Below are 17,213 nucleotides of genomic sequence, written 5' to 3' on the forward strand. Positions count from 1 at the left end.
TTTAATAAATTAAAATACCAAGGAAAAGCATTAGCTAAGAAAAAGATGAAGCTAAGAAATTAATGTAGCCAAAGAAATTATGTGGTAAGCAATTATGATTCCTTAGCTTTATCTTTTTCTTAGCTAATGCTTTTTCTCGCTATTTTTATTTATTTAATTGACAAATAAATTTAATAAAATTTATTTTGATGAATTAAAATACCAAGGAAAAAAATTAATGTAAATAATTTAAGTAATGATAAAATTCTTTTGCAATCATAATTCAATGGAATTTACTTATTAATCAATATAATACAAAGAATAAATATTTATTAGTTCTTAAATGGATAATATGTTAATAAAAATAGATAAATCAATAACTTTAATAACAAATTCATAAATTAATTATTAATTTATTGATATATTCACATTAAAGATGAAGTAAACTTTTTAAAATCAACCGTGCGAATGGTTATTGGCTCTAGCAAGCTCAGCCTTTTTTGTTTCAAAATGATCTTTCACCGATAAAAATTAATAATAATAACAATAATAATAATAATAATAATAATAATAATAATAATAATAATATACACACTCTAGAAATCTGTGTCTTGAAAACAAAATCAATTACACAAATAGTCCTTCGTTTCTACAACTACTATAAATGAATAAATTACACCTACTATCAAGAATAGTATAACCTTATTCAAATTACTATGAAATTTGCCTCAATGAAAACCCCTTGTCCCTCAATTTCCCTAACGTGTTGTTTTTGAATCTGAGAGAGTGAGGGAAAAAAACCAGTGAGTTGACGTGGAATGTCCCATATATATATATGGGGCATTCCACGTCACTTAGGACAGTCTGAACTCTGACCCTCTTCGATTTTGGTTCCAATTTTTTTTTGTTGTAAACACTAAAAATAGCTTCCCTGATTTCTTTTCAGATTTTCCTGACCATTTTCAACCCCTTAAAAAAATAAAAATACCCCCTGAATATAGCGTAAACTCCAATTTGGACATAATTTGAAATTCCAGTTTTTCGAGGATAAATTTTGTGATCCGAAATAAGAATCGTGTATGGATTTTTTTTTTCTTCTTCATAAAAATCTCGTGATGCAAATTTCACAGTTATATTGAGGAGACGATCACCTTTATTAGCCCAATTGAATAATTCCTAAAAAAAAATGTTTAATTAAACATTCAAAAAAATACTAAATTTTAATCCTAACCTTTAAGTAATGTCAAAGTCGTGAAACGTATGTGACCACGCATACAGATGCGCGCATTTAGTTGCCACAGCAGTGTTTTGTACTGCTTAATCTGCACTGCAGTTCATGGCGAACGTACGGGTGCTTACTGCTGATTTACCTGGACATACTGCTGCTGTGGCTGTCTACCATTACCGGTACAGTAGACCGTGCTTGCAGCAGGAACGTTTTTTCAGTGTGACAATCATTTGTATTCATTTGTTAATCCATTTATTTATATATCTCGTCAATTACAAGTTGTATCTTCATTGATGTGTATCTATTCCAATTTTTCAGTTAAGACGACTTACCTTACAAAATGCTTCACTTATATTCATTGAGAAGGATTCAAAAGGAAATCCTTTTCTGGTGTTGTATATGATTTAAACATACGATAGGCTAATCGGAAAATGGTGAAGTTTCAATTCATTCATTGACTCATTCAATAATTGTATTCCATTATTTGATCTCGTTTCTAAATAATTATTATTGTTTTTTTATTTGCAAATAGAATGTAAACTTCTAACAATACATAGTTTAATGTATTCGTCGTAGTTATATTTATTTATTTATTTTTCTAAATCACAATATACGCTCATAATAATTGGGTTTTATTTTTATTTATTCACAGGGGATTGTAGCATTTATACATAACACATAGCTACTGAATAATTATATTTTCAATCTCTTCACTCGGTAAAATGTTGATAACTTTTTTTTATTTTTGTCACTTCAAATTAAAAATTTCTTTATTCATTATTACAAGCTAATCGACGCACTGTTATAGAAAGAAGCGATTCGTTATTGGCGCTCAACGAGTTGCAGTACGATGTAAACCTGTATGGAAATATGTATATTGTCACCTTTTTTCTGAGTTGCGTGGCGAGAACTGCCGGTTAAGGTTTCAACAAGAATTCATCATACATCTTCTCATATAACTGGAAGGAGCCGATTGTTCATCTCTACTAACAAACGTGATCCAGGCAAGTTCTGTTTTAAATGGGCATTTTAAGAAATTTTACCCGACTTTGACGAAAAAATTATTTTAAAGGTATTTTGACCTCCCGATTTCAATAAAAATATTTAAAAAATTCTATCCCCCCGGGAAAGGGTTAAAAAAAATAAATTGAATATAAAATAGATGATTCCGCGTTTCCTGTTAGAATTAGATGAAAATGTTCCAAATAAAAGTTGTAGAGAATAATATTTTAGGGGGGGTTAGTGTTATAAGTTGTTTTTTTTAACCATCCGTTTTCACGTAATTAATTTTTGAAGTTTTATATTTTTTGATTAACGCGTTTCCCCTCACGAGTCCCCACTCAAGACTCTCCTGCGCGACCGCGATAGATATATAAAAAAGAGAGATAGTTTTATTTTGACCCGACGTTACCCGACGCTATTCGACTGTACCCGACTAGACGCACACACGCACACACAGCTGTTGTATTTACACGCACCGTAATAGTATTAGTGACATAAACTTACAAATTCGATTTCAATCAATTCTCTTAATTCTTGCGTGGTCGGCTCGGAATAACAACAAAAGCAATTGTTAATAAAAAAAGAATCTTAACAAATAGCCCGACCATTCAAAAATGCATCGATTTAAAAATTTTTTTTTTCGTCATATCATGAATTAAATAAACTGACGTATGCTTATAATCAAGGCCGCAAAGTTCAGTAAATTTTCGGGGCGCTTTCATTTTGTGAGTATACCAGTGTAAATAAAACAAATGATATAGTACCAATACGTCAAATGGGTATGTTTGTACGTACGGGTACTGTACTCGTTTGTTCATTTTGAAAATATGGAGGTTGTTGTTGTTAAGTTAAAAATCAGACCATACACCGTCTATTAAAATTGTAAATACAAATTTTAAAAATTTAAATAATTAACCACGCATAAAAATTGCATCGTATACGGTGTACGTCATCGGAAATTGAACCGTATGCGGTATATGAAGTGTATACGGTTTACTGGTTATTGCAAATACAAATTTTTTGAGTTCAAATATTTGACTGCATACGAATCATACCGTGTGCGGTGTACATTATTAGATAATAAGCCGTGTGCGGTACGAGCGTATACCGCACATGGTATGATTTTTTAGTTTAAATATTTGACCGCATACGAATAGAAAAAAAAATATTTTTGTCGGAGAAATCACGAATAACTTTCTCAATCGACGGAAAAAAAAAATAGAGACAGGAAAATTTTCTTTAATTGTAGTACATTAGTTTTGATATATGGCTTTTTCACGAAAAAAAACCATTCTTTTTTCCCAAAAAATAATTACGCGTCGCGAAAAGAATAGAAAAAAAAATTTTTTGCGGGAGAAATCACGAAAAACTTTTTCAATAATCGACGGGAAAAAAAAAATATAAACGGGAAATTTTTCTTTAATTGTAGTACATTATATCTGATATAGCATTTTTGCAAAATAACCACCTCTTTTTCCCAGAAACGAATTACGCGCCGCGAAAACAATAAAAAAAAAATTTTTTTGCCGGAGAAATCACTTTCTCAATAATCGACGGAAAAAAAAATAAAAATAGGAAAATTTTCTTAGATTTATGTACATTAATTTTGATGAATGGCGTTTTCACGAGAAAACCACTCCTTTTCCTCCAAAACTAATTACGGGCCGCGAGAAAATAGAAATAGCAATATTATTATGAGCATATGACAGTTTACTTAATTCATGATATGACGAAAAAAAAAAATTTTAAATCGATGCATTTTTGAATGGTCGGGCTATTTGTTAAGATTCTTTTTTTATTAACAATTGCTTTTGTTGTTATTCCGAGCCGACCACGCGAGAACTGAGAGAATTGATTGAAATTGAATTTAAAAGTTTATGTCACTAATACTATTACGGTGCGTGTAAATACAACAGCTGTGTGTGCGTGTGTGCGTCCAGTCGGGTACAGTCGAGTAGCGTCGGGTAACGTCGGATCAAAATAAAAGTATCTCTTTTTTTTATATATCTATCGCAGTTGCGCAGGAGAGTTTTGAGTGGGGACTCGTGAGGGGAAACGAGTTAATCAAAAAATATAAAACTTTAAAAATTAATTACGCGAAAACGGATGGTTAAAAAAAACAACTTATAACACTAACCCCCCCTAAAATATTATTCTCTACAACTTTTACTTGAAACTTATTTTTCGAATTTTGACAGGAATCGCGAAATTGATTATTTTAATTTTAATTAACTTTTTTTAACCCTTTTCCGGGGGGATTGAATTTTTTAAATATTTTTATTGAAATCGGGAGGTTGAAATATTCTTAAAATAATTTTTTCGTCAAAATCGGGTAAAATTTTTTAAAATGCCCATTTAAAACAGAACTTGCCTGGATCAACGTGGAAGTAACAGAAACTTAAACGTGGACGATAACTCAGTCAAAAAATGTTGAAAGGATGCAGTCTACCTGATCAGATTATGAAATACGGAAACCATAGTTGACAAAAACTATCCTGAAACAAAATATCACTTTACTACTTTACCGTGCAATTATACTTATCGATGATACTGACTCGGACATACATCATTGAGAATATGTATTTTATAGAACCAGGTAACTGAGTGACCAAGCAATCGTGACCAGGTCTCATACTTACGTAGCCATTACGAAAATAATATATCTCAATATGAACATAATTTCGAAGCATACCGCAGTCGATCGTGAGGTTATATCATGCAGTGTGATGTGTGAAAATAATAATTCTCATTATAGAGAACCAAACAAAGATCCATCGTGACCGTACGGATGTTAATAATATTATTGGAAATTCGAGTACAGTTTTACCGTGAAACTACATCCGATGAGTAGAGAAAACTTTCAGATATCCAAAACAAGATAGAGAGAACCAGAAACAAGCCTGAACGAACCAGTAGAGAGTTCAAGAGCCAGACTATCTCTGCAACTTTTTGAATTGTGCGGATAGTCAAGTTACTGAGAGTCCCTCGCTCCTAATTTTACACTCTCCCATCTATCGCCCTGTACATATTCTCTACTAGCTCGCAACGCAGATGGGATTACAAACGGACATGAAGTTTTCGGAAGGGATGTGTTATATACAAAGGATATGGAAAATTGATAGATATCATCCCGATATAGAGTATAAGGGAGGAGGGGGGAAATTAATCAAAGCCTGAAAGGGACTCAATTAAGCGGGTGTAGGGATTTGATATCTAACTATCATAGAATTCGTTTTGCTCTTTCGATTCTCATATTGAAGAATGGCTCTAAATGACGGTCGAAAGAAGTTAGTGTTTAATTCAGTTAAAACTTGAAAAAAAGGAAGAAACCCTGCGGCTTAGAGGTAGGCACTTGTCCAGGAAAGTAAAGAACTCCGGTCCGGATCACGGCGAAAGAACTTTTTATTTTTTCCAACATTCTTGTTTTAAAATTATTTTTAATGTTGACAAAATATAATACTATTTTTAGGTAGAACTCTTCGAAGTTCGAAAAAAAAATGGATAAGAAATTGATATCTCAATTAGTTATTGAAATATTGCTGGTTGATAGACAGAGCAAAACAACCTTCTAGATATAACTGATAAAAAAAAATTTGACTCTTTTTTCTTTTTTTTTTTGTTACTGAATATACAAACGATACATAATAAACAATGAAGGAACGATATTTGTTCAGAGTTGCATCATGAAAATCGCAAAAGTACTACCGAGCCTGTTATACACCGCACAGAGATAACTTCTGCCCTTGCTAATCTTAGAATCACTAATTTAAAATATATAAATTCATAATATCGAAGTTTTATTCAGACCCATCTCATGAACCAATATCAAGCTTTTTTTTTTTTAAATATTAAGTTTTTCGCTTGTATTTTTTTTTTTTTAGTAACAGATTCAATTTTAAAATATTGGGTTTTTTATTAAAAAGTCCAGATTTCCGTTATTTTGTTGGTATAATAACATTGCATTTGTTTTCTCCCTCATACCTCTTTTTTCACTTCAATCTCTTTTCGTCTATTATTTTTAAATTTAGAAAGTCCAGATTTCTTTTGTTAGGTTGGTAATAACTTTTTGCGAAGTATGTATCAAAAGTCGAAAAAAGTCAGTAAATGTGTCAAAGTTACAAAACAATAATTTTGAGGGTGGATTTATTAAATTCGATATAATCAAATGACTTTACAAAAAGATGTGATATCTACACAAAAAAAAAAAAACAAATTTTTTTTATAAAAAAAGTGTCAAGTATGCGAAATTGTCACAATATATTAAATAAGATGTGATGTCAGAAAGACAAGGGAGATATATATTTTCAACGCATGTATATTTAGGTCTGAACTATTGAAAAAATTTTATACCTGACCCTTCCTATTTTCCCCCAAATAAAATTTCAGTATTAAAGATAATTTACATTAGGTGGGATAAAGTATAAAATTTTTTCAATAGTTCAGACCTAATTACAGGCGTCAAAAATATATATCTTTTGGGTCTTTCTGGTATCACATCTTAATTGTGACGAATCACAATTAGTGACGATTTCGAATACTTGACACTTTTTTTTTTTTTTTTTTTGTTGAGATAATATTTAAAGCAAAAAAGGATGAATGATATTATATAATCTTGAATATTATATAGTTTTCTTAATGTTGGTGAATTTTGAAGTCAGTTGTAATGTTATTTATTTCTATAGAAAATGACATAATAATACGCTTTCAATATTTATGTGCACCATATTTATTATTTGTCTATTGTCTCTTTGTTTTAGGTTGTCAAATGAAAATCCATTTCATCCTGATGTAAGAACGAATTATGCCCTCGGATTATTACACTACAAATCTACAAAATAACTTTCTGGCCTTCGATCGGTCGATATTTCGATCACTAGGAGTTTGTTTTACTTTCATCCATGGCAGCAATATCATCTACAGATATAAGCATTTCGATCGGAATGCAAGAAAGTTCTCCACTAACGCATGGCTGCACCTTTCTGTCATGTTTCTGACTTCTTATTTCTTTTTCAAGCTCTTTCTTCTTTATCTCAGTATCACGAGCACGACGTTCTTTGAGTTTCAGAGAGAAAATTGCAACAGAACGAGCTCGTTTCATCAGGCTCTGTTTTATTCGAGTTTTTTTTGCTTCTTTATCTTCTTCGAACAGTTTTCCGTCATCTTGGCAAAGAAAAGCATGACTAGAATCATATAATTCACTTGGTTCCGTATTATTGGAAGATCGTTTCTTGTCATAATGGTCTTGAATTTGAAGATGCTGAGTAGTGAGCTGTTTTAGCGATGACTGTTGCTGTAAGTTATCGTTTTTTTTACGTCCGTACGCTACCTCATTTTCCGGAGATAATTGCAATTTTTGATTTTTATGACCAGTGTTCCATGTTTGTATAGAACTGAAAAAATAATAATCGCTCGCAATTATAAAAAAATAAATAAAAAAAGCGAGAAAATCAAAATACTTTACCGAAGTAAATGGTTGTCTAGAGATGATACAGTTTCTGCAAGTGGAATGCAAACAACTGATTGGTAGACTGACTGTTCTACACTATCAGAGTTTTTATTACCATGAACATCATTTTCTACATTCACTGATTTTTCAACAACGTTGGAGTCACGTATGTTCCTGATTCTGGCACGACTACGATCGATATTCCGGATCCATTCAATTCCACCGTGATTATCTATAGTGAGATGATGATTGTATTGATCGGCGTTAGGTGATAATGGCACACCTTCAGAAGCTATCTTATGTCTGGATCCGTGACCTTGAAAAATCAATGTTTTACTTATTACATTTATACGGTAGGAGCTGAAAATACGGAATAGATTATTGAATAGAAAAGATACAGGAGCGGACTCAAAAATCAGATTTTTTAATTTTTTCTTTGCCTTAAGCATTTTAAACTGCACTGCTCTGAAATAGTATATTTCGTTACAAGTGCCCACTCAGAGAGTGTGCTCTCAACGAATTTGGAGGGGCAAGCACGAGCTTTGGCGAGCGGGCTCTCTGATTGGGCACATGTAACGAACCATATTTTATGTTACTAGGGACAGTGGTAATAATGTGTGAATTTCCAAAAAGCGCACTACCCCTCTTACGCTTTGGAAATTCACACATTATTCCCACTGCCCTTGTAACATAAAATTTATTTATAATATTGACTAATATTATATTTAAAAAAAAGAGAAATAGACATTGACATGTTAGTTTGGAAGAGAAAATTATTATTGTAGTTGTCCGATAATTTTACAATATAATTTATTTATACTTTTTTAATCAAAGTAAAAAAAAAATGGTATACTTGATAAATATTTATATTCATAATTATTATGTTTATTGTAGTGTATTAAAAAAAGTACTTTTTAGTTTGAAAAATAATTTGGCGATTGCAAACCAAATGTACCGCGTATGGAAAAACACAGTGATACAAGTTTTCATATCTATTATTAGATTCAACCAGTATGATATTTCATCTGTCGATATTTATTGATTGTAAATTATTCAAGTACGTTGAACATACTAAATGCGAGATAGTGTTTGTAAAATATAGTTTGGGAACTGAACTATCGAGATGCTGTGATGTATGTTACACGGCGTATAAGAGTGAAGACTTATTAATATAAATAAAAATAAAAAAATATTAATAAAACAAATAGAAATCTATTATATCGACCCTTTCAGAGGATATTATTATTAGGTCATATAGCGTATAGTTATTAAAATAACAATTAAATCTAAAATTTATTAATATCAATCAATGAAGCTCGTCAAGGAGGAAAAAATGTTTCGATAAAAATTTAGATAATAATTTATAAATTTCAATATATATATTTTTTTTGCAAATATAATAATGGCTAATAATAAAACTCTTCGAGTAAAAAAAAACGTCAAAATAAAAATTTCGATATATTCAATTTTTTTTTTTTTTTAAACCACTAGATGTTTAACTGAGCTACTAGATATTTTACTTAGCCGCTTGACTTTTTACTTAGTCTCCGTTATAGCCTAACATATTTTTATCAGCTTAATTTTTCCTTCAGCTTCATCTTTTCCTTAGCTAAATTTTTTCCTTAGCTAGATTTTTTACTTAGCTACATTTTTTACTTAGCCGCTTGATCTTTTACTTAGTCTCAATTATAGCTAAACACACAATATCTACATAATTTTACCAGTTTTAATTTTTTCTTAGCTACATCTTTTCATTAGCTAAATTTTCCCTTAGCTATATTTTTTACTTAGTCTCAATTATAGCCAAACAAACGATATCTACATATTTTTACCAGCCAAAATATTCTACTTAGCTACATCTTTTCCTTAGCTTTATTATATTATCAGTTACGAAACAAAAATTACCACCAATACCAGAAAAATATCGATAACTCGAAAAATATTCGTAATATATTAAAAAATTTTTTTTTGAACTTTTTTTTCTATTTAATGAGTTTTATCAATCGTTGATGTAAAATTAGGAAAAAAAATCGATATATTGAAATTTTAAAATCATTGATTATTGAAAATTACTGAACAACAATAATTGTATGAAAATGTTTACGCATAATAAATCCGCGAGTCTAGATGGCTCACAAATTATTTTTTTTTTTTTGTATGTCCTGACCTTGATTCGAACCTACGTCTACCTAAACCTAGATAAACCTATCTTCCAAATGCCAGTGTCTTATCCCCTAAGCTATCGGGCGCTAACGTGACAGTAAAAAAAAATTCGTATTTAATAAGAAAGACGTTCAACTGATGCAAAATAGAAAATTTTTTTAATGATAAGTAGAATAGTTGAAAATAAATATATACAAATGAAAATAAAAAAATAAAAATATTGAATAATAAGATTTATTACATTTATTAATATATTTTAATTAACATGTTATAGCAAATAGCTAGGAATAAAATAAGACATGATATTTCAATTGATTTTAATTAATTTGAATGAAAAAAATCTATACTTTCTTTCAATCCGTCTTTTCGTTAGCTACGTCTTGTCAATGAGATTTTAATTGATAAAATACATGTAATTTTATTTAAGAAAAAAAAAAAAAGGGCCAAGAAAAAGCGGTAGTTAAGAAAGAAATGTAGCTAAGGAATTAATGTAGCAAATAAAATTATGTTTTCACCAACATTAATTCCTGAGCTACATTTTTTCGTTAGCTACTGCTTGTTCTTCGTATTTTTTATTTATCCAATAAAATATATATTATTTCTATTCTTGAAAGAAAAAACAATTCCAAGGAAAAGCAGTAGCTAAAGAAAAGATGTAGCTAAGAAATTAATGTTGCCACAGAATTATGTTTTAAGGAATTATATTTGCTCGAAAAATAATTTTTTGGCAACTGTAATTCCTGAGCTACATTTTTTCCTTACCTACTGCTTTTCCTTGGGCTTTTTATTGATTTAATAAAAAACATACATGCAATCTTATCTCTTAAAAATATTTTTAAAAAATAGCCGATATTTTTTCAATTAATTATTATATTGTTTTAAAAAACTTAATTCCTTAGAACAAGCAGTATTAAAAAAAAAGTGCTCCGAGAGAATTAAAAAAAGCAACTCGATTTTCTCAAGGCATCACCTAATTTGACTTCGGCTGAATTTGGCAACGATGACGAAGTCAAATAAGGGAAGCCTTGAGAAAATCACGTTGTTTTTTTTATCTTATCTTGTGGTGCCCTGTGAATTTCACGGGAGAAAGCTAATTCAAAGCAATTACGAGATATCAACAGGGCAACTCGCACTAAATCAAGGGATGCCACTAGATTTTATAAATGTATCCTCAGGTTTTGAAATAATAATACTGAGAAAAAGTGAGGGTCAAGAATATAGCTATAAAATTCAGAAAATCACGGGGTAACACTCAAGGTTTCTTTTTTTTTATTATAGATTTTATTGTTTTTTTTTTTATGTTTTTGCAACAAACTTTCCAGTAACACAACTCATACCAACTTTCGTCTTTAGCTTCGTTGCACAGATGCAGCAGCTGCTCTCTTATGTAGGCCTGCATTTTTTGCAATAATACGTTTAGCAGCTCCACCGTCTAAAATGTCATCAGTTCCGTTTCTTGCTGTAATATTTGCAGGAATTTAGAATAAGCTATATTGTGTTTCTTGCAAGCTGCATCCAGTAGATATTCATTACAACATCACCTCGTGGTAAACGTTTTTCTAGCTTGGTTCCTGAGTTTCAATATGGATTGCTGGAAAGATGCAAACTGATTCGCAGTTTACTAATGAGTTTATTGAGTAATTCTATTCCATTATGCTTTTCATTTTTTGTTCTATTTTTATTTTATATATGCTCAATCATAGATGATGTGAGGTTTATTTTTTCGGCTATAAAACGAGTAGAGTAATACGACTCTAGCACAGTCCCTAACGCGTATGAACTTTGTCATAACTACAGAAAAAATGAGTAATGGTTTAATAGAAAAAAAATTATGCGTGTTGCGAGTACGCGCGGGGGAAGTGAAACTTTTTTTGGAGTGATTGAAGTTATGACTCTATAAGTTTCTTTTATTGATTTTTCTGTTGTTTTTGACAATTTATATTATGGTCGGTATTCATATTATTGTTCATTTTATCAACTATTTGATATATATTTTTTTTTTTGTTATGAATTATCGTTGTCTAGAAGGATATCGCTGTGAACGTTTAGTACTTGATAAAATTGTAGTTGTTTCTCCTGTAGTATTTGATCAGTTGAATCAGGATGGCAAACTTGAGTCTCGACGACTGATGGACTTAGATTGGTTTTTGTTTTTTCAAGCATACCTATTATAATAAACATTAGTTTTAGTAATAATATTTTTGAATTACAATTTAGTCAAGAATAAGTATTAATATTACCATTTTCGTTTTGATTATTTTGATCAACATTCAATTTGTTTGGATCATTATCCATTTTAGATTCATCAGGGATTTGTGATGATAATGACAATTTTTCCGTCTCTTCACAACGTTCTGCGTTCATATTGAACAATTCTAAAAAGAGATTAATATAAAATTTTTTTATCGTAACATTTTTATATATGTACTCATGAATTTAATTATTATATTATTATGCATATACAAAATAATATAGTAATATAATAATATAATATATATGTACACATAATAATATAAATATGTATAGGTATTTATACATGAATGGAAACATACCTATACATTCATGTACTTATGCATGTGGTTTTTCAATTAATTATTATTTATATTATTATTTTATATATATTATATATAATATATATATATATATATATATATCCAGTGGTGGTTTCGGGGACATTTTTTTTTTTTTGCGATTTTATTCAGTAATTGAACTTTGTACATCAATGTACATTCATGTATAAGACGATTTTATTGTATACACCAAAATAAAAAAATTTTCATCGATTGGTACTTTTGAGGACTATCGTTATGACACTGTTTCAACCCTTCACTTACCTTATTTATTCGAAGCCTTTGTATTTTAGTATTGTGTTGGCATGAATTTAGAAGGTACAAAAAATAGATGTAGTAAATTTTACATTTTTAATACATAAAATTTAAGATTTGACACAAGTCCTCAAAACAACCGATGCATGAAGAATTTATCTATGTAATGGTGGTTTCGAGGACTTTTCTTTTCAAATTTTAATTATCCCTTTAATATAACCAAATGACTGTTTTGACGGTGGCAATAGTCCTTGTATCTATTGATTAATACTTATATTGAATAACAATTCATAAAATGTATCAGGGTCATATGATAAGACTTCTTTGTTATCGTTTTAACTTGATGTCCCCAAAACCTCCGATAAATTTTTTTAAAAAACTATGTAATGGAGGTTTCAAGGACTTTTCTTTTAAAAATTCACTTATCTTCTTGAAATAAATCAATGACTGTTTTGACGGTGGCAATAGTCCTTATATCTATTGACTAATACTTATATTGAATAACAATTCACAAAATGTATCAGGGCCATATGATAAGACTTCTTTGTTATCGTTTTAACTTGATGTCCCCAAAACCTCCAATAGATTTTTTTTTGAAACTATGTAATGGAGGTTTCAAGGACTTTTCTTTTAAAAATTTACTTATCTTTTTAAAATAACTCAATGACTGTTTTGACGGTGGCGATAGTCCTTATATCTATTGATTAATACTTATATTGAATAATGATTCATAAAATGTATCAGGGCCATATAATAGGACTTCTTTGTTATCATTTTAACTTGATGTCCCCAAAACCTCCGATAGATTTTTTTAAAAAACTATGTAATGGAGGTTTCAAGGACTTTACTTTCGAAAATTCAATTATCACTTTAATTCAACCCAATGACTACCTTGAAGGTTGCAATATTTCTTATATCTGTTAATTAATACTTATATTGAATGATAATTTATAAAATGTGTTAGGGCCATATGATAGGACTTGAAGATAAAACACTATTAATATATCTTACATGTTGTCCTCGAAGCCTTTTCTTATATTTTTTTATCCGGATTATGTTGGTCGTTCTGAAAAGTCTTCATAGAACTTAAACGAACTAATGACTAAAAATAGAGTACAGAGTTATGACTGTTTGGAATACGTGTATGACATCATCTACTTCTACGAAGTGGACTGAATCCGAGAAAATCGCGAGAAAATGGAAAAATATCAGAGAAAAACGGAAAAATATCATAGAATAAAAGAAATATTAGAAGAAAAATTTTTGAACTTGCAATTAAAGAGTTCTGAGAGTAAACATACAATGCGGCCATTTTTTGAGTCATACTTAACGATCGTATGAATTTCAGTTTGGGCTTGATGTTCCTAAAAGCACTAACGGAAGAAGTTTATGGTTTGGTACGTTCCGTGGACACCAAGAAAATCTAAGTAGAACTTGTAACGAAGACAACAGTCTTTATTTATTTTATACTTTCCGGTATAGGCTGCAAGTCCTCAAAACCACCGTTCTACGAATTAAAAACTCTCGCAGTATGGTAGTTTTGAGGACGTCTCAAAATTACGTCGTTAATTCCGTTTTGATTCAAGTATGGTTTAAGATTATCAGAAAGGTTCTACTATGAAATTTCCAAATCCGCACGTTTCGTGGACACCAAGAAAAATTAAGTAGAACTTGTAACAAAGACAACAGTCTTTCTCTAAATACCTACTGTCCAACAAATAGTTTCAGTTATTGCTATCGAAACGAATTCAGTTTCAGTTTTCCCGAAAATATCTAAGAATTTCTAATGCTACTAAATCAAGGCGGTATCTCGTTGCTAAGGCTACTGGTTCAAAGTGATCAATCATTTCTGAGCTTCCGGAAAACCGGAAAAAATTGTCTCAACTTTTTATGTTAAAAGAATACAGAACGACCGTTTTTCCAGTCAACGCGTTTTTCGTCGGAGAATTTCCTTATATTTTGGTTTTATGTGATTGTCCTTATGATTCGATTCGTCGAATAAATTATTAAAACTATAATAAATTACAGTGTAGAAGAATGGCCTTATTCCAAGTTTGAAATATTTATTTTATACTTTCCGGTATAGGCTGCAAGTCCTCAAAACCACCGTTCTACGGATAAAAAACTTTCGTAGTATGGTGGTTTTGAGGACGTCTCAGAATTACGTCGTTAATTCCGTTTTGATTCAAGTATGGTTTGAGATTATTAGAAAACTTCTATGAAATTTCCAAACCCGCTCGTTCCGTGGACACCAAGAAAAATTAAGAACTTGTAACAAAGAAAACGGTTTTCCGCTGAATACCTACTGTCTAACAAATAGTTTCAGTTATTGTTATCGAAACGAATTAAGTTTCGGTTTTCCCGACGGTATCTAAGAATTTCTAATGCTACTAAATTAAGGCGGTATCTCGTTGTTTAGGCTACTGTTTCAAGGTCATCAATCATTTCTGAGGTTCCGGAAAACCGGAAAGAATTGTCTCAACTTTCCGTGTCGAAAAAATACAGAACGACCGTGTTTCCAGTCAACGCGTTTTTCGTCGGAGAATTTCCTTATATTCTGGTCTCGTGTGATAGTTTTTAGGATTTGATTTGTCCAATAAATTATTAAAACTATAACAAGTTACAGTGTAGAAGATTGGCTCCATTTTAAGTTTGTAAGATTAATTTTATAATTTCCGGTATAGATTGCAAGTCCTCAAAACCACCGTTCTACGACTAAAGAAATTTCATAGTATGGTGGTTTTGAGGACGTTTTGAAGTTACGTCGTTAATTCCGTTCATATTTGAGTATCGTTTGAGATTATCAGAAAGGTTCTATAAAATTTCTAAACCTCTACGTTCTGTGGACACAAAGAAAGCTTGAGTAGAACTCGTAACAAACTCTTTTTATTATTTAAATTTTAGCATATGTCCTCAAAACAACCATTCCACAATTATAAAAATTGTATGTCACGGTGCTTTCAAGGACTTTCAACAATTATTTGATGAACAATTTTTGTTTTGTGTTTTCCGAAGAAACTTGTTGTTATGTCTTATAGATTACAGATATCCGTAAAGATTCTCAAAAACGAGTACACTATTTCTGCATATTCCTGTGCATTTTCTATTTTTACAGAATGTCTTCAAAACTGCCAATAGCTGGAGATACGAAATCCGTAAAATGGTGGTTTTGGGGACATTTAGATTGAAGTAGAATCAAAAGTTATTATCCAGTCGACTGCAATTTCAACGATGAATTTCATGAAAAGGGAAGAATCTTATTGAGAACTGCCAGAAAATTCATATCGAAATTCATAAATTCGACTGTTCCATCGAATTGAGGTTCAAAAAATTAAGTCCTCAAAACTGCCTCTGTGTGAAAAAAAAGGTAGTTATTGGTTGTTTCGGGGACATGCAATATTAAAACAGATATAATTATGTTAAATGTTATTATAAAGCATAGTGATATTTTCTTTATACTGAAAATTCACTGAGAACATGTTTGTAGTTTGAATTGAATCGTAAAAATGCATTTAGCGCAGTAATGTTGCTTTTTTATCAAAAGTCCTTGAAACCTCCATTAGATCGAAAAATGATGTTCTTGGAATGGAGGTTTCAGGGACACACGAAAAAATTCTTATTTTGGTCAATAATTGAATTTTTTCATCGAATCATTACTATTTATAGATTAAGATGGAATCAATTGAAGATAAATCGGTCGTAATACCTACTTCGCATTTCAATTTATGAAAATTATACCTGGTAAAATAAAAAGTCCTCAAAACCACCAAAGCATATTTTTCAAATGGGGTTTTGAGGACCGTCCTCAAAACCACCAAATGTCCTCAAAACCACCATTGTATATATGAAGTAGTCCCCGAAACCACCACTGTATGTATAAAAGTATGCGTACATGTGCTTATACTTATAAATTTAATTATCACATATTAACATAAATTATTATATTATATTTATATGTATACATTAGGGTGTTTTTTTTTTTTTCGATATTTTTTTTTCTCTTCACCCATCTTCATACAAGTTCATACAACTCTAAATCATGCCCAGAAAAAATTTGAACTCAATTGAAAAATATTTAGAGGTGGTTCAGGAGTCATTTGTTTTTTCCATTTGATTAACATGGGGTTAATACACTTCATTCACTATTTTGATCATGTTTATACCTTTCAAGTTCACGTTGGTCTCATTTGATAGAGTATTAAATTCTATAGCATATAATATTCATAGTTTTGATCATTTACAATTTAAAAAAATAGTGAAATAATGCTCCAAAAAGGTAGTATTTACAATTTTTCTGAAAAACAAAATTGTAAATGATCAAAACTATGAATATTATATGCTATAAAATTCAATACTCTATGAAATAAGACCAACGCGAACTTGAACGGTCGAAAATTAAAGCCTCCATGATCAAAATGGTGAATGAAGTGTATTAAACCCATGTTAATCAAATGGAAAAAACAAATGACCCCTGAACCACCTCTAAATATTTTTCAATTGAGTTCAAATTTTTTCTGGGCATGATTTAGAGCTGTATAAACTTGTATGGAGATGGGTGAAGAGAAAAAAA

At 30.4% G+C, this 17,213-nt stretch overlaps 1 protein-coding gene across 4 annotated transcripts in view; it reads right to left on the reverse strand.

The window, feature by feature from the left end:
* Positions 1–4,563: 4,563 nt before the first annotated feature.
* Positions 4,564–17,213, reverse strand: part of LOC122849215 (anoctamin-8-like) — a 317,470-nt gene continuing 304,820 nt past the window's right edge. For all 4 annotated transcript variants that reach the window (XM_044147874.1, XM_044147875.1, XM_044147873.1 and 1 more), the window contains 2 exons: positions 7,671–7,971; positions 4,564–7,599 (listed from right to left, as the gene is read on the reverse strand). In XM_044147874.1, the coding sequence (XP_044003809.1) occupies positions 7,083–7,599; positions 7,671–7,971 (818 nt within the window). In that variant the 3' untranslated portion in view covers positions 4,564–7,082. The remainder of the gene's footprint in view (positions 7,600–7,670; positions 7,972–17,213) is intronic.

The sequence above is a fragment of the Aphidius gifuensis genome, linkage group LG2 (assembly GCF_014905175.1).
Source record: "Aphidius gifuensis isolate YNYX2018 linkage group LG2, ASM1490517v1, whole genome shotgun sequence".
NCBI lineage: Eukaryota > Metazoa > Arthropoda > Insecta > Hymenoptera > Braconidae > Aphidius > Aphidius gifuensis.